This window comes from Sus scrofa, chromosome 2, assembly GCF_000003025.6.
Source record: "Sus scrofa isolate TJ Tabasco breed Duroc chromosome 2, Sscrofa11.1, whole genome shotgun sequence".
NCBI lineage: Eukaryota > Metazoa > Chordata > Mammalia > Artiodactyla > Suidae > Sus > Sus scrofa.
In genome coordinates, this window is record NC_010444.4 from 39,553,708 (window position 1) to 39,580,801 (window position 27,094).

The window sequence follows — 27,094 nt, forward strand, 5'->3', positions numbered from 1 at the left end:
GTCATAAGTCATCCATCAGATTCTGACCAATACCCAGTATGGCACCAGTTCATTAGTGCTCATTTAAGTGAAGGATGGCTAACTGTAACCCTGAGAAGTCATTGTAAAGATTCTTTATATACCTTCTGGATAAGCAACACCAAAGGGGTTTGGTCTAATTATCTTTCTCGTGGTTTGTCACCTAAATCACCGTCAGGTGCTCCCTGAATTCATTAGCCTAATGCTGTCACTTCTCAACACTGAAAATCAATCAGTGGGATGGAGCCCATTAATGATCCTCTAAAGACAACATGGGAAGAGACCCATCATGACTAAACCCAAACTGAAAGGCTTAATAAAAATGCAAAACAAGTCTGGACCTCCTAGCTTCCAATTTCATGTGATTTAAATACTTCCTCAAGTACTCAAAGAACTCAAATTCCTCAAGAACTCAAATTCTCAAAAATCTCAATGGTTATCATGAATACTTAGAGCCATAATAGCAGCTCCAATTCTGCTGATAAGAAGGCGAGCTTAGTCTTCAGATTTGAATTTATTCACTCAGAGTAGGGGGTCTTTGGCCACAGCCCAAAGCAGATAACCAAAGATGCAAAGGTTTTTGACCCCCAAAGTCCTCAACTGAGATTAAAACTGGCATCCCTAAGTGCCAATGGCAATTTATTTATTCCAGCACGTTCACAACATTCTCAGCTGGCTTAGGTGGTAACCTGTCCGCACACAAGGTGAAGGGTTCGACATTGGAAAGCATCAGCACATTTGGAGAAGTACAGCATCAAGCTCATCACATCTCAAAAGACCTCCTCGGAAAGGCTTAGAGCATTTCAACAGCCCAGGCATCTAGGCACAGCGTCTACGCGTGTGCACAGGGCAGCTGGCAGCCCTGCCAGCGTATAGAAGGAGAACCTGGCTGCCCTCACTGAAAGGCAAATGACTTACCCAAGGTCTCGCCATGGTAGGAGGTCATCCACAGAAAGAAGGTGGAGTCCTGCGTGTTGTCTGCATTTCCAAGTTGTGCCCAGGGGCCACCCAAATGGTGATGGAAGATAAGCTATCAGCTCTCGTCACCCTACTGGGAAATCCTTTCCTCTCTGTCCTGGCGTCCTCCTTCTCTCCCATGCTCTTTTGTTTATCCCCTTCCCTCCTTCCTCCCCTTCTCCCGCCCCTTCTCTCCCTCCAAGCCCTCTGGCATCCTCCCTGAGTGACAGCAATGTAAGCAGGAGGAGGGACGCCTGTCTCTCCCTCTTGATTCATGCTGTTTATCCAGGCCTCGTAAACCTTTCTAATAACTCACGGACATGGCACCGTGATGGGCTGGCAGGCAACTGCCAACTTCGGGCAGCTCATGACTCAAGAAGATAATCACGCTAATAAGAAGCTGAACACAGACACCCAACCCACAGTCACGAAAGCAAGGGCACTAAGAGGCAGCAGCAAGAGGTCTATTTTCTGCCAAATGGGCAGAAGGCAAGCATGGGAAAGTATGGGCCCCAAATAACTCCACCATCTGGGGAGACCAGCTTCTTGGGTGGACAGGTAGAGAGAGGGCTAGAGCCTAGGAGCCATCTGGGGTAGATGAAGACTTAGGTGGGAGCAGAGCCTGAGAAGAGCATTTCATGTTTTCCTTCGAGTTACATGCCTTAGCTTTCAAAGGATTCCAACTCTCCATCATTAGAACTAACTGAGGGGGAGGTAAGATCCCCAACCTGAAAATCAACTCTTCAACCCACTGCCCTTTGTTGTTCTCAGGTTAATGCCCAGAATTTACCATCTGTACCTGGCAGCCATGCCTTATTTTGCCTTGTTGAGCCTCTGGCTTTCTAGTTGCCAGTGTTTTGTTTTTTTCCTTTTTTCTTTGTAAGGCTGCACCTGCAGCATATGGAAGTTCCCAGGCTAGGGGTAGAATTGGAGCTGCAGCTACAGGCCTATACCACAGCCACAGCAATGCTGGATCCAAGCCGCATCTACAACCTATGCTGCAGCTTGTGGCAACGCCATATCCTTAACCCACTGAGCAAGGCCAGGGATTCAACCCACATCCTCATGGAGACTATGTGAGGTTCTTAATCTGCTAAGCCACAATAGGAGCTCCCTTCCAGCCTTTCTACACACTATTTTCTCTGCCAGGAAAGCCCTCCACAGCTAACTCCAAGTCTGAGGTCTTGGCTTAGAGATAAATTCCTTGAGGAACCTCTTCCTGATTCCCACCCTCCCAACGCCGCCCCTCTATCTTTCCAATCATGGGTCAGGCCTCATTGCACCACTGGTCCTTAATCAGTATGCTTAACATTCCTCCCTCCAAGGGCTGGGAAGAGATTGTCCCTTAAAAGGACAACCTCCCTGCATGCAAGTTTTCATGGACTTTCATTTAGATGTGTTCTTTTAACTATTTTGAAATAAGTTCAAACCTACAGGAAAGTCACAGGAACAGTACAGAGAATTCCCATATACCATCAACCACTCTCATTTTCTCCCTTCCTCTCTCCCTCTATAGGTACACATTTTCTTTTTTCCCGAATCACTTTAGTGTAGGTCGCATAGATCATATCCTTTCTTTTCAGGGTGTATTTCCAAAGAACAAGGAGATTATCTCATGGTCCTAATTTAAAATTCAGAAACCACTGCTATCATTTCAGCATTCCAACTTTGCCAATTGATTCAAAGATGTCCTTTATGGCATTTTATTACCCTGTATGGAATCTAGTCCAGGATCATGCAGTGCATTTAGTTGTCAGGTCTCTTTAGTAATCCTTTCTTCTCAAACAATTTCTCAGCCTTTTTTTTTTTTTTTCCTGGTCTTTCACAGCACCGACATTTTGGAAAAACTCAGGCCAATTTTTTAATAGAATGTTCCACAATTTGAGCCTGAGATGCTTCATGATTGGTTTCAGGTTTTCCATCCCTGAGAGGAATGCAATATTAAGTGATGCTGCCTTTTTGGGGGGGGGGCACCACATCAGGAAGCATGTGACATCCAGCTGTTCCTCACCACTGACGTAATTCTGATCACGTGGTCATGACACCTGACTCTCCCATGTGGTTACTATATTTCCCTTTGTAACTAACAAGCCATCAGTGGGGAGGCACTTTGAGATCATGCAAATAGCCGGTTCTTCATCAAACTTTTTCCTCTAGATTGAAGCATCCACTGATGATTCTTGCCGTAACTAATCTTTACATCACACCTGCAACTCCTTTTCATATTTCCAGTCAGTACAGCTGAGTCCGCTCTTCTCCTCCACTGATAGGTCTATTTATCTAACCATCGGTATAGATTTGTGATTCTTATTTTATTCCGTGGTCATAATCCACAACCCGTGTCAATTACTTTGATGCTTTACTTGTCTGAGATTAGACTGCTCTCTGGAGCCCAAGAAGGCAGAACTAGTACTTGTAAGAAGACCTTTACCGAGGGGAAGCAGATTTTGATTCAACAAGGGAAGATCTTTTAAAGAATTCTAACACTCCATCCTTAGAACTGGCTGAGGAGGAAGTAAGCTGCCCCACACAGGAAGATTTAACAGAATCTGCTGATGGCTTTTCACAAAACCAATTCACCTATCAGGTTGAAGGTTGTTTTTCTTTTTTCTCTTGAGGGCCACACCCATGGCATATGGAAGTTCCCAGGCTAGGGGTCCAATCAGAGCTGCAGCTGCTGGCCTGCACCACAGCCACAGCAACACCAGATCCAAGCCACATCTTCAACCTACACCACAGCTCAGGGCAATGCCGGATCCTTAACCGACTGAGCGATGCAGGGATTGAACCTACATCCTTGTGGATACTAGTCAGGTTCTCAACCTATTGAGCCACCATGGGAACTCCAGGTCAAGGCTTTTAAAAAGTCCCTTCCAAATCTTAGAGCTGCAGCAGAATCCCAGAAAGAGGGGGGTGACATATAGTTTAGAGGGATACTCAACACTGAGAAGGGGAAACACCCAGGCCACCTGTTGGAAACAATCCACCCCAGGCTTAGGGAAGTGAGGGCTGCCGTGAATGAAATTCTCCTTCCTCATCTCCTCAGCTTGAACATCGCTGCGTGTTAGGTGCCATGTTAAATGCTGTAAACCCAGAAAGGAACATCATGACTCAGACCTAGGCCTGGGGAGACCGAGGCCCAAGATAGCCCTCAGTGGAATGATAGAAGAGGGTTTCTCCAGCTCTGCCTGGGGGAGCCAGAAAGGTTGTTGGAGAAAAACTGACTTTTTGTCTCTATTATTTTTTTTTTCCAGGGCCACACCCAGGGCATGTGGAGGTTCCCAGGCTAGGGATCAATCGGAGCTACAGCTGCCGGCCTATACCACAGCCTCAGCAATGCGGGATCCGAGCCACGTCTTTGACCTACACCACAGCTCATAGCAATGTCGGATCTTTAGCCCACTGAGTGAGGCCAGGGATCGAACCCACAACCTCATGGTTCCTAGTCGGATTTGTTTCTGCTGCGCCATGATGGGAGCTCCTCAGAGTGACTTTTTAAGAATGAGTAGGAGCTCTCCAGCCAAAGAGCAACTGTAACCACTAGAATTCTGTCAGCCAAGATGGGGTCACTAGGATTCCAATTCTGGGAAAATCTTAGAATAGAGATATATACAAGTCCCCACCCCAGCCACACATATGTGTGTATATATACACATACACATCAACGTATATATTAAAAACATGTACACATCTAATTTTTTATATTTTCTTTTAATAGGTTTCTTTTAGCATGTGTGGAGGAGAGCAGAGAGTTCAGATGTAAAGAGTACAGCTGATCATTGAGGTCCCTAGTGGCCTAACGGTTAAGGACTTGGTGTTGTCACTGCTGTGGCTCAGGTTCTCATGCATGCTTTTTTTTGGGGGGGGCACACCTGAGGCAGGTGGAGGTTCCCAGGCTAGGGGCTGAATCGGATTCAAAGCTGTCACCACTGCCTACACCACAGCCACAGCAACGCCAGATCCAAGCCAAATCTGCAACCTATACCTCAGCTCACGGCAACGCCAGATCCTTCACCCACTGAGAGAGGCCAGAGATCAAACCTGCGTCCCCATGCATGCTAGTCAGATTTATTTCTGATGAGCCACAGCAGGAACTCCCTGTGGCTCAGGTTTGATTCCTGGCCCAGGAACTTCCACATGCTGTGGGCACAGCCAAAAAAAAAAAAAAAAAAAAAAAAAAAAAAAAAGCAAAGAAAAAAAGAATATAAGTGATCAGCAGTTTAGCCTCCTAGTCAGACAGTGCTGCCACCACGTCCTTAGCAAGAGACCTGTGTTCACAAGACATGCTGAGATCAGACATTCCGAACGGGCTGACAGACAAGCTGGGGAAGAGATCATGGAGGAGCCTCCTATGTTTAGCTGCCTTTTCATCTCCCTCTATTCTGGGCCTCTGTTCTCCACACCCAGAGCAGAGGGTGTGAGCCTGGCACAGTCAAGGGTAGATATCCCTGTGCTGCCCTCTGGTTTTATTTGGTAGGGAGTCGCTGGCCAGAGGAGGCCCCTCCTGGAGGCCTGGGGGAAAGCCACTTGGTGGCCTGAGGTGCAGCCTGCCTCAGTGGTACTAACTTGAGCCACTGAAATCAGTAGCTCAGGTCTAGAGAGGTCACTGTCTAGGGAGGTTCATCTCATCCAAACAGATTCAGGAAGGCATCCTCCTGAGCAATGATTTAAAAAAAAAAGGTGTTAGTTTATATTTCTGTAACACTATGCTTAGTCAATTTGTGATACATATTACCATTCACCTCATTTAGGACCTGACAGACGTAACTAATCATGACACACTCTGTTTTTTTTTTTGTCTTTTTGCCTTTTTGCCTTTTCTAGGGCCGCTCCCGCGGCATATGGACGTTCCCAGGCTAGGGGGTCAAATCAGAGCTATAGCTGCCAGCCTACGCCAGAACCATAGCAACACAGGATCCAAGCCACGTCTGTGACCTACACCATAGCTCATGGAAACGTCGGATCCTTAACCCACTGAGCAAGGCCAGGGATCAAACCCACAACCTCATGGTTCCTAGTCGGATTCATTAACCACTGTGCCATGACGGGAACTCCTACACACTCTGTTATTGATTTCAAGGCCTCATCATCTTTCTACAGGTACCTTTCTAGGCAGTGGCTACCAAGTGCTACCCAGAAACACTTCCCATTATCCAAGCACACATTTCAAATCTGATACCTACCTTGTATTTCATAAGACTGCTACAAGATCAGATAAAACAGGCATGTCTACACCCATTTTATAGACAACGAAATAGGAGTTCCCGTTGCGGCTCTGTGGGTTAAGAACCCGACTACTATTCATGAGAATGCAGGTTCAATTCCTGGCCTTGCTCAGTGGATTAAGGATCTGGCATTGCCACAAGTTGTGGCATAGGTTGCAGATGTGGCTCAGATCTAGAGTGGCTGTGGCTGTTGCTGTGGCCAGCAGCTGCAGCTCCAATTCAACCTCTAGCCTGAGAACTTCCATATATGCCCAGGTGCAGCCCTTAAAAAAAAAAAAAAAAAAAAAAAAAAAAAAAAAAAAGATGTAGAGGTAGCAGCCTGACCCCTCTCCAGTCAAGCTCCAGATGAGAACTCAACCCTGACCAAGACCTTGACTGCAGCATTTTGGAGGCAACCAACTAAATCGAGCTTGCACCCCTGATGCAGAGGAACTGTGAGGTAGTCAGCATATGTTGTTTTAAGACGTTGTTTGTAACAATTTGTTATACAGCAACAGCCAGCTAATACAGAGAGAGAAGGGAAAAGGAGAGAAAGAGAAGGAGGACCAACAGAAGAATCCGGTCTTGAATTGATCTTAGGACAGTGGGGAAGCATCTTTGAATGACAGTCCAAAAGTTTCATCTAAGGCCCCTCTGCCTGTATTTTAAGGTACCATCTCCACAGAGGTGAGCGGACCTGCAACTACACAAGGCTATTTCTCACACTTGAGGGATAAGCAGCTTTTCTATAACAACACATGCCTGAGGGCCTAGGGCCCCTGTGCCTCTTTTCCACTTTCTCTCTTGGCATGAGCTGGCTGCCAAGGCTGCCAGCGACAACAATCAGCCTAATGCCATCTAATTGACCTCCCGCCTCCACAGTCTGCACTGAGCTCTCAGGCAGAGGCGCTTCCCCTCAGACCCAAGGCAATGCTGTCCCCAGCCTGTGCCCACGTGCCTGCCCAGGGTGACTCCTCTTCCCCCAGCACATGGCCTAGGTGCTATCCTACCACTCCAGTTTCCTTCCCTTGGTATGAAAACCAGAACCAGCCCTATGCAGAGTCTGATGCTTTGAGAATCAAAGGAATAAACCAGCACCGAACTGCTTTTTTTTTTCCCCCTAAAATATTTCCAGAGTAATCCACAAAAAAGCACCATCATGAAGGGGAAATGAGCAAGCCAGAAAATGCTAAGAGGTGAGAAGGGGGACAGAGAGCCCCTCCCCACATCACCAGCGTTTCCCTCCAGCCATGGCTAGTCCTTCTTCTTAGAGGATCGAGTCGAGACTGCCATGCAGGTGATCTTACCAGGGAAAGTGAGCTGGTCCCCACACTCCCTGAGCCCAGAATCAAGCCAAATAAACTGTTTATGCATGTGACAGAAACACTGCATTTTTTTTCAGAGACGTCAGGGTTCCGTTCCCTCTTGCCCAACTCGACCCCTTCTTGACTGGTCTCCGCGGTAACTCATCCATTTCCAACGTAAAATCTGCTCTTACCCACAACCTGGATAATCTGGGCCAGGAGGACGCCGTCTGTCACATCTTGCTGGAGATCCTTGATGAGACGTTTGTGGCCTGACTTGGCTAGATAATGATTGGCCCAGTCCGTGTAGATCTGCAAAAAAGCAAACAGGCAGCTTGAGGAACCGAGTTACTTCTCATCTTAGAGGCTGAGGCAGCTGCCAGGCCGGTGCAGCAGCCACTGTCCCTGGCGAGCTGTCTGGGGCCAGCCGGGGCCATTAACATGCAGTACATTGTGCTGATGGGGCATTCAGCTGGCCAGAGCCGGGCTGTCACCTATTGAGAGATCTGCCGTCAAAGCTCATGAAAAAGCTAAAGAAAGCTTCCAAACATGCAGAGGCCTGAATGCGACAGGGGACACGGAACTAAACAGTCTGCTCCAGGCGGCTTTGAGGGGCTGCGGCTCTAAATGCAGGAGAGCCTCCCATCCCCCCACCCCTTCCCATCTTTTTCTCTTTATTGAGAAAACGTATGGGGAGGTTACCACCCAAATAGGCATCTTTTAATGGGCCATTTCAGGGAAAGGAGGGCTATTGAGTTCTCAGGAGCCGGGGTCCCTTGTAAAGAAGCCAAGGACCAAAACATAGAGTCCTTCAATTACTCTTGTGTGAGTCGAGTTATTGATGGCCTCACAATCATCTCAAATTTAATCGGTTTAATTTAAAAGCCCCGCATCATTTTCACTGTTGGGATCCTGCAGACAAAAACACACACAAAAAAAACCCCAAAACAAACCCCCCTACCCGAAACTGCCAAGATATTTAAACACAGCACTGGTGCACAGAGAGACTGAGGCTGGGTCATCACGGGATCAGGAAAGCAGACCCCCTCCCTTGGGGGATGAAGAGACCTGCCCCTCTCAGTCATTAATCATCGGCACAAAGAATATTTTCTTCTAACAAGCCCACAAACAGGAGAAAACTCTCGCCTACAAACTTTCTCCCTAAATGACACAAGCCAAAACCAAAATGTAAAATCATCAATTCTGAGTGCTAAGTTCCAGGCATGGACTTGTTGGTAGGGGATATGCAGGCCCTGTTTATCAGCACCTTCCTGTCCCCCAGCAGTGAAATGAACAAATGACTGCTCATAAAGAGAAGTACCCCCATCTCGGCTGGGCCACGACAGCAGCGTACTAATCCCTGTGATGCCGCCACCAAAATGATGCAGGTGGTATGATGCAGGTGGTCCTCAGATCTCCACCAGCAGGCCTGCTCTGAGATCCTGTGAGACTCGCAGAGCCGTGGGAGCCTGGTCTGGCCCCAGCTCCCACCCTCCACTCTGCTCTTCCCTGCGCCATGCTCGGAAGGACTCTCACACAATGGGGCGCTCCCCTTCATGGCTCCAGGAATGGAGACCGAGGGCTGGGGCCTCCACTTGTCAATCAAGGCCCTTCTGGAAAGGCGGCACCTCTGACTACTCCGCCTAGGATGGTGAAAGCCTCATCTCAAGACGGGACCAGGCAGATGTGCACTTTCTACTCCATCAAGTGCTGAGAACAGACAACCCCTGTCCACCCCCACCCCACCCACACCTTGAAGCTCAGTCTTCACTGCAGAGACCCACCTGAAGTCTGGTTCAATTTCATACTGCGGACCGTGGCATTTAATCCTTAGAGCCATATTACTGTCCTTCCTCCTGACTCCCAAAGTGTCAGATCCAAAATTTAGTACAGCAAGATCATTTCAATTTCATAAGCACTGACAAAGCTAAGGAAGTGGCGTGCTGTACTGGTCATTATAATGGCCAACCTGAAAGGGTGATGGTCATTAGATGAGATTGTTAAGAGAGAGAGGGAAGGGGACAAACATTTAAAGGAAAAGAGCAAGACCTGGGTTCAAGTCCCAGCTCTGGAGGCTCCCCAAAGTACGAATTTGAGTCTGTTTTGTTCAGTGATGGATCTCAAGTACCTACAGCATCACAAGGCACAGTAGATATTCTCCCTGTACATCAGTGGAAGAATGGAGGTATGACTTCAGATGAGCTCTTTAACTCTAGTTTTCTTATCAATAAATGGGATCAATAGATCTGCTTGTTAGTTATTATGAGGGCAAAATATTTTGGGGGAATTGAGCCTTGTGCAGAGTAAGAGCTTCATAACAGCTAACACACAGAGCCTAACACATGCCGGACACTGGTACAAACACTGTAACATATTAACTCATTTCATCCTCAGTCTGTGAGGTAGATACTAGTAACTATTTTTCGGAGGAGAAAATGAAAGGGTAGAGAGCGCAACTAACTTATCCAAGGTCACAGGTAAGTGGCAGAGCCAGAATCTGAATCCAGGCTGACTGACTCTCGAATTCCTTGGATCCTCTCCAACGCTGCTCCTCTGGATATGAATATAAATTATTAGAACCAGTCACCCCCTTCATGAGGCCCTCCTACTGATGAGGCTCATTCCTCTATATGATTATGTTCTCAGTGAAATGCTTTTTTTTTCTATTTAGGGCCGCACCTGCAGCATATGAAAGTTCCCAGGCTAGGTGTGGAATCAGAGCTGCAGCTGCTGGCCTACGCCACAGCCTCAGCAATACCGTATGCAAGCTGCATCTATGACCTATGCTGCAACTTTTGGCAACGCCATATCCTTAACCCACTGAGTGACGCCAGGGATCGAACCGCATCCTCAGACACTATGTTGAGTCCTTAACCCACTGAGTTGCAATGGGAACTCCCTCACTGAAAGAATTTTTAAAAGTAAATAAAAACCGGGAGTTCCCATTGCTGAACAGTGGAAATGAATCTGACTAGGAACCATGAGGTTGTGGATTCAATCCCTGGCCTTGCTCAGTGGGTTAAGGATCTGGCGTTGCCATGAGCTGTAGTGTAGGTTGCAAACATGGCTCAGATCTGGCATTGCTGTGACTGTGGTGTAGACTGGCAACTATAGCTCTGATTGGACCCCTAGCCTGGAAACCTCCATATGTCACAGGTGCAGCCCTAAAGAGAAAAAAAAAAAAAACAAAAAACAAAAACAAACAAAAAATAAAACCCCCAAATCTAGTTCTATCCCTAGTATTCCTTGAGGTCTTAGCAATGCCCTTAGGCAAGTCACTCAGGTTTTTGGGCTTCAGTCTATCCAGCTGTAAAATGAACACAGCAAAGTCTACATCAAAGGTGGTTGTGAAGACTCGGTGAGGCACCATCTGGAAGCCCCAGGCCTGATCCACATGGGGCTCAGGAAGCAGAGGCAGTGGGTGGTCAAGAGGAAGGCGCTGGAGTGGGCAGACTGCTCCAAATCTTAGCAGCCATTATGCCTATTTCCTCTGTGCCCTTTGGCCTCATTTATAAAAAGGGGGAAATAATACCTACATCATTCAGCTATTATGAAGACGAAAAAGTTTATGTACATAAAGGACAGAGAATCTGACCCATGCTAAATGTTCAGGAAATAAGGAATAATGAGAGATTTCACTACCAACTTTATAAAATAGGTCAGAGCAAAACCAATCACATCCCCTACCCCAAACCTCCAGGACAAAAAAGACATGGAGACTCACTCCCGATCTCCCTCACAAAGTACAATTTCAAGAGTCTGGAGCACCCCCATCTGGGATCACAAACCATGGGAGACTAGAAAAGAAAAGCAGGGCAAAAACCAGCCAGGCTGGTACAGAGGGAGGCCTCCTTCTCTGAATAGGAGATACAGCCCTGATTTCATCCCGAGCCCTGGAGGGATCCTACAGGCTGAGGGTTTGAGGGTCTGTGAAACCATTTCAAAGGTTAGAGCCGTGTGCCCCATAACCACCAGCTAAGGTGAGAACAGGCCACGGACAAGGACAGTGCTGAGGGGAGGGGATATGTACCTCCGCCCATTCCCTTCCTAGGTGATGAAGGGTACTTAAAACTAGATGTACTCTCATTAAGCCAGCCCTCTGTGTGTCTGTACAATCAATACAGTAGGAAACCGAGGTTAAGCAAGCTTCTTTCAATAAGTACATACAAACACACACACCACGTAGAGCCCTGGTGAGGCCATCTGGTATACCAGGAAGAACTTTTAAAGTTCTGTAGTGGTCAGGAGTGGCTCTGCCAAAGAAAGGAACCTCTCTACCCCCAGACTGTTTAAAACAAGAACTCTTGGAGTTCCCGTTGTGGTGCAGTGGTTAACGAATCCTACTAGGAATCATGAGGTTGCGGGTTCAATCCCTGGCCTTGCTCAGTGGGTTAAGGATCCGGCGTTGCCGTGAGCTGTGGTGTAGGTTGCAGATACAGCTCGGATCTCTTGTTGCTGTGGCTCTGGCGTAGGCCGGTGGCTACAGCTCTGATTCGACCCCAGCCTGGGAACCTCCATATGCTGCAGGAAGCGGCCCTAGAAAAGGCAAAAAGACAAAAGAAAACACACACAAAAAAAACAAGAGCTCTTCTCTCCACTACCTACGCGCCACTGCTGACCTAATCTTCCTGGAGCATCCTCTAATCCCATCACCTGCTCAAGAAAACATCAACAGCTGAATTAAAGGCAGACTCTTCACACCTTGACTCAAGGCAGTCTTTTCATCCACCCCCTCTCCCAGCCAGAATCCCACCCTGCAAGGGAGGCAATGCGTGTGAAAATGAAGAGCATGGGCTTGGGAACTGATCATGTCAAGCTGGCCCTTGGCAAGTGAATTTCTACTCACCTGTCTGCATTTCAGTTTTATCCTTCATAAATATATGATATATGATAACACGGGGACTAGTCAACCGTGACCTAGGCCAAACCCAGCAGACCACCTGTTTCTGTAAACAAAATTCTAGGGGGAAGTTCCCTTGCGGTGCAGCGGGTTAAGGACCTGGCATTGCTGCAGCTGTGGCACAGGTCGCAACTGTGGGGCAGTTTCCATCACTGGCCCAGGAACTTCCACATGCCGTGGGTGCAGCCAAAAACAACAACAAAAAAAATGAAGTTCTAGGGGAACCCAGCCACACCCACTGGTCTGTGGCTGCTTTCATACCCAATGGCAGTATTGAGTAGTCGTGATAGTCTTTTGTCCCCGAAGCCTCAAATATTTACTGTCCAGCTCTTTACAGAAAAATGGTGCCAGGCTGTGGCATAGGACAGCATATAACATAATATGCTACCCAGCAAGTGCTTGGTAATAATTATGATCACCCTCAGGAAAACTGGACCTCCAGACTCCCCAGCTCTGAAGTCCTACTGCCCCATCCTCCTGAGAGCCTCCACCTGGGATCCCCCCCACCCCCGCCCCTGGTAAAACTCCATTGCTATGCCAGTCTCTCCATGAAATCACCCCTGATGTCCTGATGGCATCCTGAGCTGCATGTGACGCAGAGATGGCACTTCTCTGTATCATAACATGACATCCTCACCTCCAGCCACCAGATTCAGGCAGAGACTACCTCACACATCTCCAGTGCCCAGACGTGCCTCTCGAGGAGGGGGCACATGGCAGGAGATCCCTAAGTGGTTGCTACGATTGATCGGAACAGAGAGAAAAAGGGCAGATCCTTGGAAACTGATTATACAGGGGACTTAATGTGAGCTCTCAGTGAATCCTCTAGCCAGGATCTCAGATCTCTTTATCGATTGAAAAGAGGGAAAGCATAGAGAAAATAAAACCTCTCCACAGCTCGAGCTCATTAATCAGGACCCATTCAATAACAATCATTAATTATCTGGCGTTTCCTCTTCCCTCCTCCCTCCCCAGCCCTTGACTTTTTGAAGAAGTCATAAGGAACTGCCTAGATTTATTTTAATAAATACAGTTTTCACGGGCCATGCTAAGTATTAACATACTTCAGCTCCATCCCTTGCTGTTTCAGTAGTTCCTGCCATGCCTACCCTTCCTCCAAGCAGCACCTGGAAAATAGTGCTTTTAGTTTGGAAAATAAACCTACAATATCCTAACTCACCAAAGACTCCATCAGGTTCAGGAACTCAACAAAAATGGAGCAGTGTGCGTTGTTTGAAAGATTTTGAGCAAGGGCTAAAAGAATGCTGGGCTTCCCCTCTCAGCCTCTGGCATCCAGAAATGATTTCTCCAGAACTCCTCCCTCTCCAGAGTTCTGGAGACTTAGGGCAGCTGTTGTTTTGCCCTAGAGCCCACTGGTCCTTGATCAGTGAACTTTCAGTAGCAATGGGCAAGATAAAGAACTGTACAGTTCTGGAGTTCCCGTCGTGGTGCAGTGGTTAACGAATCCGACTAGTAACCATGAGGTTGCAGGTTCAGTCCCTGCCCTTGCTCAGTGGGTTAACGATCTGGTATTGCTGTGAGCTGTGGTGTAGGTTGCAGATGCGGCTCAGATCCTGCGTTGCTGTGGCTCTGATGTAGGCCAGTGGCTACAGTTCCGATTTGACCCCTAGCCTGGGAACCTCCACATGCCGCGGGAGCAGCCCAAGAAATAGCAGAAAGACAAAAAAAAAAAAAAAAAAAAAAAAAACTACAGTTCTAGGAAAGACCAAAACCACCATCTGTACCCTCAACTCCAATCATAAAATCATTCCAGAGAAAGGATTCTAGAGGAGAAGGCTCTAGAATCGGCTTGCCCTAGTATCTGAAGGAGTCTCTCCTGCTCTGATCCATCTCAATGAGTTTACCACTCCCCTACCACATCTACTCGGAGACTCAACATTCCAGAAGCACCTGGTGAGGGAGGGAAAGGAGCTGCTGTCAAAGGCTCGAAAAGAAAAAAGGGGGCCGGAAGACAGTGACAGCTGAGGAGTGAATTCATTTTAAGTCGCTTTATTAGCCGTGACAGAATTTCAAGGAGAGTGTCATTTGTTTGCTTATAATTCCACATCATTCCATATCAAACAGGCTGAAATCAAAGAGGGAAAACCTTGACAGATCAGCTGAAGTAGAGAACCTGATGATTAGTTGTAACAAGAAAACTGATTTGAAAAAGTGGCACTGTTGTTAAACCATCAGGGATGCTGCTAAGTTTATCCTACAATTAGCCCTCAAATGAAAGGGGGTGGCTGGCACTCCAAAGAAGGACCCCCACCTCCCCCAAATCCATAAAGTAACTGCACCCAAAGTTGTTGCCCTAACAACGCTAAACCAGACCAACAGGCGGGGGCAGCCTGATGGATGCAGAAGGCAGCAGATAGCAAAGCGCATTAGGACAGCCTCTCCAGAAGGAAAAGAGTACAAGGGATCCCTTAGCAGGAAACGTCAGTGTAGAGATTCAAGCACACCAGTCATTCAGCATCTGAATGGTTTCTATTCCATCAGTTGAAAAGGCCAACGTGATGGTTTCTATTCCATCAGTTGAAAAGGCCAACCTGATGGTTTCTATTCCATCAGTTTCCACTCAAGGTCTCACTGTAGACTTTGGGGTCATCTTCAACATTGTATCATTTCCAGGACAGTATAGTATGTAGTTAAATGGTTTCGTTCTGGATGTTCTCAAGTACAAAAATGATACTGTAACAACAGTATAGAGTGCTCAGCCAGAACCTGAATACCATAATGATTACTCTGGGACTTCTTGTGGCTCAGGGGTAACAAACCCAACTAGAATTCATGAGGATGAGGGTTCGATCCCTACCCCCTTCTCAGTGGGTTAAGGATCTGGCGTTGTCATGAGCTGCAGTGTAAGTTGCAAACTCGGCTCAGATCTGGCGTTGCTGTGGCATAGGTTGGGAACTTTCATATGCCGCAGGCGCAGCCCTAAAAAGCAAAAAACAAACAAACAAAAGATTATTCCATTAGTCCCAGTTTTCAGAAAATCAAAATGCACTATTTGTTATTAAGGGCAAAGCTCATTAACATGCTCACTTCTGTATCCCCAGCATCAAGCAAGGATCCTGGTACCTGCCCTACAGGTGTGGCCATGTGACCACAGAGCCTTTTAACTGCCTGCGGGGAGGTGAGGGGCCTGAGGTTAGCTGGTGGCTTCTTCCCACTTCCTTTCTCTCCCCATCAGTCTAATATATTCTCTATCAATGCAGACCTTGCCTTGATTAAAACCATTGCCTTGAAATAAACATTCAAATGGGTGAATGGTATCCCCAGCCTCATACATTGGAAAAAGAGGGGGGAGCACAGAGAAGCCAATCTTAGGCTCAAGGTCACACAGCACAGCAGGGGCAGGGACTGGGCATAAACACTGACCCTGCTCCCTGGTTTCTCAGAGGAAGAGTCTGGTTCTGCCCGGTGTTCTTGGTTCTCACTACATGCCCGCCCTGGAGGACAATGACTCTCCTTCATCCCCATCTTTGTCATCAACTGATGCATTACTCAGTACTCAGGTCATTTGTGGTTTGTTTGTCGACCACAGTAACTATACAAGGGCAGTGTGTGTGCAGTCTCAGGAGCTGGCACAAACCAGGGCTGAAATCTGGCTTTCCCTCTTCCCAGCCAGGTGGCCCATGGTGCGTGTGGGGGGCCTTCACTTACCCAGTGGTGATACACAGGTTTGCATTACAGGCGTAATGAGAGCATGTATGCAAGTGGTTAACACAGGGTCAGGAGACACTATTAAATGGTGATTATTCAAATGAATACACATGGCTATCTAAGCTTTGGGGGAATAAGTCATTCAAGATTGTTGACAGCTTCTACTTTTAAAAGCCACACAATTTTTAACTATTCCACTGGCCCAATGGATTATCATGATCCCCACTTTTTTTTTTTTTTTTGCTTTTTAGGGATGCGTGAGCGGCATGTGGAGGTTCCCAGGCTAGAAATTGGAGCTACAGCTACCAGCCTGCACCACAGCCACAGCAACGCAGGATCCGAGCCACATCTGCGACCTATACAGCACAGCAATGCCAGATCCTTAACCCACTGAGCAAGGCCAGGGGTCTAAACAACAACCTCATGGTTCCTAATTGGATTCGATTCCATTGCACCACGATGGGAACTCCATGATCCCCACTTTTGAAATTAACCAGTTCCATGTTTTCTTGACAGCCCATGGATATCACTATGAATAACAGTTTCAATACCTTCAAAGATTACCTTCGGGCTGCTGAGTTGCCGGACTGTCTTTAAAAGACCTCAGAGACCTTTACATTTGGGTGTAAAGTAAAAGCAGGACCATTCAAGCAAGAGCCTTGATGAGACTTTTCCACTGACCAAAACAACTAAGTGCAAGGCTTTTGTGGCACCCCTCAGAGTTGCTCTGAGGTTTTTGGGTTTTTTTTTTTTTTTTTGCCTTTTTGCCTTTCCTAGGGCCACTCCCACAGCGTATGGAGGTTCCCAGGCTAGGGGTCAAATCAGAGCTGTAGCTGCCATGTCTACACCAGAGCCATAGCAACATGGGATCCAAGTCGTGTCTTCAAACAACACCACAGCTCATGGCAACACCAGATCCTTAACCTGCTGAGCAAGCCCAGGGACCGAACCCACAATCTCATGGTTCTTAGTCAGATTCGTTAACCACTGAGCCACGATGGGAACTCCTGCTCTGAGGTTTGTTAGGAAGGCTTCTTGGCTCTCGGCTGGTCTCCAGCCAGGTAAAGCTGCTAGAAAATTGGGTTCCAGGAGCATCAGTTGTGACCAGGGTCTGTGTCTCCTGCCTGAGCCCATGCAGAAGGGTATTACCAGCCCTTGTGCTCAATATACATGTTGGAACATGGTTCATAGGAACTTGTATATGCCAAGGAGTATACATCCCTTGTCTGGATCCAGAAGACAGGAGCAGGGGGCAGGAGCAGCCCCCCCTGCTGGTTTTCTCTGTGTTTAACTAGCAGTAACCTATCTGCTTGCACCACTACCAAAGATCCACCCTGACACCCGCCATGTATGCTTCTGTTCCAAAGGGCTAGCACAAGTACACACCCAGCAGGTGACTGCCTAGAGGAGGGGCAGGGTTTATTGCTAATCTGGATTTCTATTCTGCCTCTCCTCCTAGCACCACTCTTCCTCCTACTTTACTTGTGAATGATATCAAGTCAAGATAAGGTGCTAAGAGCCACAGGCACTGTGCATTGTTCAAGCCCTGACTCAACAGCCACCTCTGCAGGGTCCTGCTCCTATGTAGGATGGTAACCACCTCTGGCCAAATTCTATGGTGAATGATACAGTCCAGAGTCAGATCACGTAAGGTTCCAGATATGCCTCAACCACTTCCCAATAGTTATCCTGGGCAAGGACCTTCAACTACATCTGAGCCTCAGTTTTCTCATCTGTAAAACGGATCAACTACCTATTCAGATTCTTGTGAGACTGAAATGAGATCCTCTAATAATGCCTGGCACATAGCAAGGGCACACATATAGTGACAATGACCATTCCCATGACGATGGCGACAGGCGATGTGAGTACTTTGCAAACAATGGGTTTCTTTAGTTCCCAACTCACCTGTGAGGTAGGTCTTATTTCCCCCATGTTCCAGATGAGGAAATGGAGGCTAGGAGAGGGGTGATGACTTTCCCAATGTCACAGGATAAGTATGCAGTCTTTGAAAGCAGCAACTCAGGCTCCTAAGAATGCTACACTGCTCCTCAGAGGCCCATACAGGCACTGCCAGTCACACCAGGACGAGCCTCAAGGTCTCGTGGGAAAAGCCATAAGAAGAGCAACGCTCATTGCACAACAGTCACCTCAGTGTCACCCACTCCTGCCCCTGAGAACAGAGCTGGCCAATCATCCTTCAAGACTAACAGACCCAAGAGAGGGGCTGACACTTTCCCATGTCACCAGAGCACAAAGCAAACATCTCACAACAGTATCACAATCACAAAAATCAAAATGCCAATAGCACAGTAGTCCCCGCTGCAGGGCTGTACCTGGATGGGAAATGCTTAGGAGTCAAGTCCCCCAGTTCCTCTGGCCTGAAGTGGGCAAGGCTGGCCTGGGAAGGGGCCTCACAGCCATACAATGGTGGCACTGTCTGGCAGGAACACCCATTAGCCACAGGTGGGTATGCATGACAACTCCAGAGGTTTTGAAACTGTGCCTCCAGAAAAATACCCCAGGCTGGGGAACGTGCAGGGAGGGGCTGGTGAGACATTAAGGATGAGCACATAGGTGCCTGCTAGCCCCACACCTTGGCCACTTTCAGTGCCTAGGATGCTCCTTGTTTGTGTGCTGTCCTCCCAGGATATCACAGGACACACAGTCCCTTCCCCCTTACTTCCCTATTGATCGCTACCACCTGTGCATGAGGCAGCATGTGCTTTTGCTGAGGGCCTACTGTGTGCCGGGCATTTTATCCCTATGAGCTCATCTACAATCTCTCCCCACCAGAGTGACAGCTCCAAGAGGACAAACATTCTCATCTTTTTTACTCACTGAATTTTCCAAACACCCAGGATGGTGCCTGGCACATAGTAGGTGCTCACTCAATATCTGTTGAATAAATGAACCCTCCCCATTTTACACGCTGGCAGACAGAGGCTCTAAAAGGTTAAGAAAAGGACACAGGGTCACACCGCTAATAAAAGGTGATGCTCCATTTGACCCAGGCAACCTGGTCCCACGGGCCACCAGTTCTCACAACAACAAATGTGCATTTGGGCCTCACAAGGGTCTCCCTGGAAAGTCAAATAAGGCCAAGGAAGGATGAAGACTGTCACGGGTGATTTCAGAACAAACCCGGGTTCCCCCTGCAGCACTTCCCTGTACCTGCTCCAGCCTTAGAAGCAAGATCCAAGTAACTTTTGACCATGTTTAGCATCTCTGAGAAAGCCAAATGTCAGAGCCCACTTGGAATTTCTCAAGTATTTTCTCTCCCTTCCTGTGTTCATTAGTGACTAATTAGCTATGTTCTCTTTCCAAGTGTTTTCTCTGTGACCGTGATGGGATCAGGCCCCTCCCAGCTCAGGGAGGGGCGGAGCTGCTGCTGAGCTTACTCTTCCACCGCACACACATCCCCAAACCCAACAAGAGCTTTTGAGAGCTGCCTGGCAGAGCGGCCAATCCTGAGGGGCTGGTGACAACCTGGGCAACAATATAGACTCCCCTCCAGTCCCATCATGAATGGACCTTTTAAGTGTTAGCCTCCCTCTGGCCCCGCCAACCTCCATAGTCTCCCCTCTGCCGCAGCCGCAGGTAAAGGGATGCCAGTGACTGTGCCCCTGTCCAGCCCAAATGCCTCAGCTTTGCTTTCTAGATACAGGCTCCTCAGGATTTGGGCCCTACTGGATCCAGTCAAAACCGTGGAGTCCTGGGTAACCTCTGGCAGGTTGCTTAACCTCTCTGAGTCTCAGCTGCCTCTTCTCAGGACTGTTGAATGCATAAAGTGAAATATGAGACCTAAAGGACCTCACACATGTTTGGATGTAGAATATGCCAAGGCTTTGCGATTGTGAGCAAAGAGCTTTCTGAGCCTCAGCTTCCACATCTGAAAAATGGGATAACAACTCACTATATCTTGTAAGGGCGACTATGAGGACTAAGTGAGATGTTTGTAAAGTGCCTAGCACAATGCCTGGCACATGGGTGGAACCTTTAAATGTTGCTCTCCTCTCCTGCCTTGTCTCCATGTCTGCAGCCCCTAAATCCTTCCGGTCCACTGCTCACATTTTGGGCTCTGTGACACAGGAATCTTCAGTCACTGCTAATGGGTTTTCTGACCTGGGGTGTCCTCCTTCATCCCCTCCATTTAGCAGGATGTTCTTTTCCAGAAACCAGTCCTGACTGCCAGGCTTCTCTCCCTTCTCTGAAGTCTTATTGTACCTCCATGTAAATAACCCGTATGCCCAGCTTCCCCAAGCCTTTGCCCACACGACCTCCCTGCTGGCCTATGGATGTCTTAAAACTCCAGTCCAGTGTCAAACACTATAAAGCCACTCCCAACTCACTGCCTCGCTCCCATCAGGAAATTCTCTGGTCCTTCTTTTTGGCTCCAAAAGCACTTTGCACGTGCCTTCTTCCTGGCTACTCTAAGTGTTCACATCTCAACTAGGCGCTTCTCTGGGAGAATAAGTTTTATACATCTTTGAAACACAAGCACGATGTCTGGCTCACTACAAGAGCTCAAGAAACAAGCACTTATTGACTTACTAGAGGGTCAGTGGGTGGCTGGATGGAAGAGAAATGGAGGGACAGACTGGTAACGTTCAGATAGATGGACAGACAGATAGATGAATTTGCTCCCCTTCACGGTCTAGAACATAAAGGCCAGGAAATCAAGCTCATGATTCGTGTCAGAGTACAAGGGGCAGAACAGACACTGCTAAGTGACACTTTGCTGTGAGAGAATTTCTAGCTGCACAGTAGCAGAACCCACCTGACCCTGGATATTAAAGTGCTATTTAAAACACTAACAGGGATTTCCCATTGTGGCACAGTGCAAAGGAATCCGACTGGTATCCATGAGGATGTGGGTTCAATCCCCAGCCTTGTTCAGTGGGTTGGGGACCTGGCGGTTGCCGTGAGCTGTGGTGTTTGTCGCACACAAGGCTCAGATCTGGTGTCTCTGTGAATTGTGGTGTAGGCTGGCAGCTGCAGCTCCAATTTGACCCCTAACCTGGGAACTTACATATGCTACAGATACAGCCCTAAAATGCAAAACACACACACACACACACACACACACACACACACACACACACACACACGCGCTAGAGCAGGTGAGTTGGCAAATTTTAGAAAATCTGTGAGTTAACTGTTGAACAGTCAGTAATTACAAAGGAATATTAGAAAGAGAAATGAAGAAAACAATCCCATTTACAATTGCATCAGAAAGGAGTTCCCGTCGTGGCGCAGTGGTTAACGAATCCGACTAGGAACCATGAGGTTGCGGTTCGGTCCCTGCCCTTGCTCAGTGGGTTGACGATCTGGCATTGCAGTGAGCTGTGGTGTAGGTCACAGACGTGGCTCGGATCCCGCATTGCTGTGGCTCTGGCATAGGCCGGTGGCTACAGCTCCGATTCGACCCCTAGCCTGGGAACCTCCATATGCCAAGGGAGCGGCCCAAGAAATAGCCAAAAAGCCAAAAAAAAAAAAAAAAAAAAAATTGCATCAGAAACACGACACCAATGACTGAGTTTTCACCTGTGGGCAGCTGTTTTTTGTTTGTCCAACTTTGCATTACCAGAGTAAACTAAAATTATTCAAAACATTCTCTCAAAGGATGAATGGGCCAATGATTAGACATTCCCAATCTACAGTGTTGTCTTATAAGGTGATTCTGAATCCCAAGAGACCAAGTCATCCACAGTGACAGCATTGCAGTGATGGAAGAACCTCTGGTGACCTGATACAACCCTAAATTTACAGTTGAAGAAAGCAAGGCCAATTTAAGTTAAATTACTTTTTTTGTGATTTCAAAACCTAAATATATATTACTATCTGATCTCAAAATAAATTTACAAGCTAATCATCCATGAGGTCACAATGTGAAAAAGAGATGAAGCAAATAAAAATGTGCTCTTGTGGATGATAAAGCCGAACTTAGAAATTGAACATTCTGAAAAATAAATACTCAATCTAAAATTGTTTTAAAGTTCTTTTTCCAATGTTATTGAGATTTTATGTCCATATAATGAACTGTAGATATTTCTTTTTTACTTTTTTTGGCTGTACCCTTGGCATGTGGAAGTTCCCCTACCAGGGGTCAAACCGGGGTCACAGCAGCGACACAGGCACTACAGCGACAACGCTGGGTCCTTAACCTGCTGCGCCATAAGGGAAAGCCTGCATAAACTTAAAATGCACAATTTACAGAGTTCTTATCTATATACCCGCAGGAAACTATCATCTCAATCAAGATAAAAAAAACGTATCTACCAGCCCCAAGAACTTCCTTGCAACCCTTTATAATCCATCCCTCACACTACTACTGCTGTAAGGCTAGCAGACATATGCTTTATGTCATTACAGATCACCTGGGCTTTCTAAACTGTATATACATAGAATTATATATCCTTTAAAATTACATTATATAAACATAATGAAACTTTTACAAGGCAGTAATACTCCAAAGTTCCTGTTGTGGCTCAGCGGGTTACCAATCTGACTGGTATCTATGAGGATGCAAGTTTGATCCATGACCTCGCTCAGTGCGTGAGGGATCCGGCGTTGCCGTGAGCTGTGGTGTAGGTCACAGATGTGGCTCAGATATGGCATTGCTGTGGCTGTGGTGTAGGCTGGCAGCTCCAATTTGACCCCTAGCTTGGGAAATTCCATATGCTGAATATGTGGCCCTAAAACACACACAAAAAAACAAAAAACGGTAGTAATACTCAAAAATCATCACTTCCTAATTCTTTTTCTACATCTGACTTGTCTATGCTGGAGGTGATTGACATCTATCACAGTTCTACGCGGGAAACTGTAGATAATGGTGCACTACTGCACCTCTCTCGCCAGTGCTGTTCGAAGATGGCACATTAGGCAGACTCAAATCAGCCTTGGTGGTGTGGAAAGTAACATAATGTCTCTTCTATCAAAGGAAATCTTGGTGACTCCATTTTGCTCTGGCTTCGGCTGAAGCAACCCTGCGATCCCCTTCCTCTTTCGCTCTTTTCCCAGTAACCATTTGCTTCAAATTAGCCAACTGGGAAGAACGTGTGCCCTGACCCCACCCATGGGAAGGGGACAGGTACATCACCTGCGTTAGGGATAAATAGGGGAGGGTCCTTTGTTCAACGCCCGTGAGCTTTCTGGAGTACCCGCGCCCTTCTGCAGAAGCAAAGAGCCTTGTCGAGATCTCCTCGTGTTCATGTGTCTCATTTTTCGTCACTGACGATCTGAGCCATGTCCCCAAGAGTAGGAGGACAGATCTCGGAAATCAGCAAGTACTACCTGTCCAGGGTGAGCCCACAGTGAACCGCCACGAGGCACACACAGATCAGACAGTTAAAAAGTTGTTCCTTATTTTCCTTCCCCACCCCCCCACCCCCCTGCCCCCCCCCCCCCGCCACCCCCAGCAGGAGGTTTTTTTGTTACGTAAAATAATTGGTGTGAGTGTGAAAATTTAGGGTAGTGCAGACTGAGCTAAAATGCTTTGCATCCGAAAAAGAGAATTCAGGGAAAGAAAGATGAGATTTGGCGCCAGAAAGGCAGGGAGGCAGAGAGGCTGTGTGGGTGGCAGGAGGGAAGAAGCATTAGATACAAGATCAAGAGGGAGGTAAATGAAGGTGTACAAGATCTAGACGCTCCCCTTGGAAATCTTCAATGCAATCTATCTTCTTACCGTGGCTTCCTAGGGCAAGTGGAATCCTCCTTAGGAAGGCCTAGAGGTGCCAAGTCTTGTTTCCCAGCGGGTGAAGGGACAGGAGAGAGTGAGCCAGAGCCACGATTAGGTTACTCCCGGTAGAGTCAGGAACTTTATCCACAGGGCCAAGTGGGTAGATGGCAAGCTCCCCGTCTTCCTATACAGCACCAAACAGGATGCTGGTGTAAGGTACTCACTCGAGGCACTCACTCAAGGAATGCCAGCTGAAAGGCCCTCCTGAACTGCCTCCTCCCTCCTCCTACACAAGCCTGGCACTGGCTCCCAAATATTTATGGTCCTCAAGATGCCCCGCCCCCTTCCGTCCCCCACACTGACTCTACCACCTACAGAGGCATCCCTACTGGCCCTTTTCACAATGGCCCCATCTCAGCCTGACCTTGGTGATCAAAACTCACTTGACCCATGTTCTGTTCCAATCCATCAGGACTTCCTAAGTTGCAAGTCCACAGCTCTGCCAGGGGTGGCCTGGGGAGTCACTGCTCACAACTAACACTTACCTTTCCAATGAAGCCATCAAGGCTTTTGTGCCAGGAGATGGATGAGAGGAAAAGCAATCACTCTTGCAAGCTTGGGAGAGAGGTCTTTTGTTTTTTAATCGTCAAAGGGTTTTGAGGGCCAGTCAGATCACTGCAGGTGAGTGGCTATATAAACAGTACATGGCTCATTAAAATTCACAGACTCCCAACCGCCAAGTCAAATTGTGTGCATACTTGGTAATCACTTAAGGGTGCTCCTTTACCCAGGAAACCTGAGTAGTAGTGGATACTTCAAGGATTTCCCCTGGGGCAGGTTTCTTGAGAGGATTAGGCAGCCAGAGAAGAATCAGAGAGGCCTCCAAGCATGGGGGTAGAAGACAGTCCCCTTTCCTGCATGAGGGGCTGTGATTGGAGGCAAGAACACAGCAAGCAAGGTGGTGGTGGCGGGGGGTGGGGGGTCATACTCTGGCTCTGCCTGGTGGTGGGGGAATAGCTGATGGGCCCTGGAAAATAATGGGGTGCCATGTCCCCTTATTCTCCCCCACTTCCAAGCATATTTATGGTTGGCACTTAAGGAATAAGATCCATGAACTCCCTGAAATTTTTGTTTGCTTGCTTTTCAGGGCCACACCATGGCATATGGAAGTTCCCAGGCTAGGGGTCCAATCAGAGCTACAGCTGCTACAGCAACGCCAGATCTGAGCCGTGTCTATGACCTACACCACTGCTCACCCTGGATCCTTAGCCCACTGAGCAAGGCCAGGGATCGAACCCACAACCTCATGGTTCCTAGTCAGACCCGTTTCTGCTGCGCCATGACGGGAACTCCTCCCTGAATTTTCTATTAGTGACAAGGAGAAAATGTTGTGCAGTGGTAACAAGTGTAAAGTCAGATCTGGGGGTCAAATCCTGGCTTTACCTCTGAACGTATCCAAATACAGGCAAGTCATTTAAGCACAAGCTCAGTGTCTTCATCAGTCAGAGGGAGAGAATAATGGTACCTAGTGCGTAAACTTAGATTAAGGATTGATGGGGAAAAAAGTGGGCAGCACCTGTGAGCCCACACACACAGGCGCCCCATGAAGGGTAATGAAGCTTAAGGAAGGTCCAGGTGCTCCAAGTCACAGGGCCCAGGGGAACCCTGAAGGTTTGTCACCTCAAAAATGGTTCGAGAGCTACAAACTCTGGAGCAGAGAGGCACCAGGCCTGGCAGAGACAGCGCTGTGCCATTTGTGGGAAAGTTGTGTGACAAAGGCTTTAAAAATCTCTAGAGGCGGGCAGTTCCCAGCAGTGGCTGGCATTGCCCTGCCCCGGGAAACGCTGCCCTTTTAGGAGCCTCCTTCCTTTCTCAGCAATGCCATGGCCAAGAAACTTGGCCACAGTAGAAGTGGCCGTTGTGCCCCGGGCCCTCCTCCAGCCCAGATGTCGGAGCTCTCAGGCCCGGGGCATCTCGGGAGTTTTGTGTTTTGTATTTGGATAAAGGCTTTTACTAGGAAGACTACCAGATACCAAGCTGGCACCCAGGAAAGAAGGGGCCAACCTGGCCCAGAGCACAAAAGAACAATTTGCACAAAGATACTATTTATTTTGCAAAGTGCTGGAAGAACGCCCCAATTGATTCATCTCAAGAAGAAGAATACATGAAGTCCTAACCACAGCTCCAGCACTGCCTCCATCTGCAGGGCTTATAATGTCTAAAGCTCTTGCATAGACACCATCTCATCCGAGCCACACCACAATCCCGGGGAAAAGGGGAGGCAGCCGCATTCTCTCCACTTCAAAGATAAGGAATGAGAGAGCTCAGCTAGTCAAAGATTAGCATCAGCACCATCGCCTGGGTATTCTAACTCAGTCTAGCCATCGAGGTATCACTCAGCAGGTACAAACACCCGGCCAGGTCATGGCTGGCCATGATGGGAGGAAGTCCTAGGACAGAACTGGAGGGAGTCTTCTCTTCCTAAGAAAATAGGAATTCGAGTTCCAGGTCTGTCCAGCCAGGCTCAGCAGGAGAGGGAAATCCTCATGCAGCACTGTAGCATGGAAGATGTGTTCATCAAAGCTCAGAACCACAGACCACAGCTTCCTCCAACTAAACAGTTTTTTTTTTTTTGTTCTTTTTTTTTTGCATTTTAGGGACGCATGTGCAGCATATGGGACTTTCCAGGCTAGGGGTCAAATCGGAGCTGCAGCTGCCAGCCTAAACCACAGCCACAGCAACAGCAGATCCGAGCTGTGTCTGGGACCTACACTACAGCTCATGGCAATGCCAGATCCTTAACCCACTGAGGGAGGGAGGCCAGGGATGGAACCTGCAATCTCATGGATACCAGTTGAATTTGTTACCACTGAGCCACAACGGGAATTCCCTGTACTGCTTGTTTTTAACATCCCACCTCAAAAGAAATCTCTTCCACGGGGCAGTTAGCTTAGATCCTGGAGCTCAAAAATCACTGCAATGACCCAAAGACATCCCCGTCAATCACATTTGGCGTGGGTAGTGCGAGATATTTAAAGCAAAAGACAGACCAGTGTCCCATATCCCAGCATCCCTTCACCTTTAATGAGCCCACACACCCAGAGACTGGCAGCCAGGGAAGGATCTAAAATACCTGGAAGGCTCAACAGAGCGGCTCATATGAAAAATGACACCAAAACTGTGCCAGAAGATAACTTCCTGCTGGGAGCTTTTTTTCTACATCATTCATACCGACTCCACTCATAGCCTTGCACATCAAGAACAGCAGAGACCACCGGCTCACCTAAGCACATGTTTAGGGGCTTCAATATTTTACAATCAACCATTCCAAGGTCAGTTATATACAGTAATCATTAAA

General features: G+C 47.7%; 1 protein-coding gene across 14 annotated transcripts in view; it reads right to left on the minus strand.

The window, feature by feature from the left end:
- The window catches only part of NAV2 (neuron navigator 2), an 819,601-nt gene that overhangs the window by 289,769 nt on the left and 502,738 nt on the right, over positions 1 to 27,094 (minus strand). For 13 of the 14 annotated variants that reach the window (XM_021085311.1, XM_021085309.1, XM_021085312.1 and 10 more), the window contains one exon: positions 7,678 to 7,795. In XM_021085311.1, the coding sequence (XP_020940970.1) occupies positions 7,678 to 7,795 (118 nt within the window). Of the gene's footprint in view, positions 1 to 7,677; positions 7,796 to 23,742; positions 24,934 to 27,094 lie in introns of those variants that run through there. The other variant, XM_021085313.1, reaches the window with a different exon arrangement.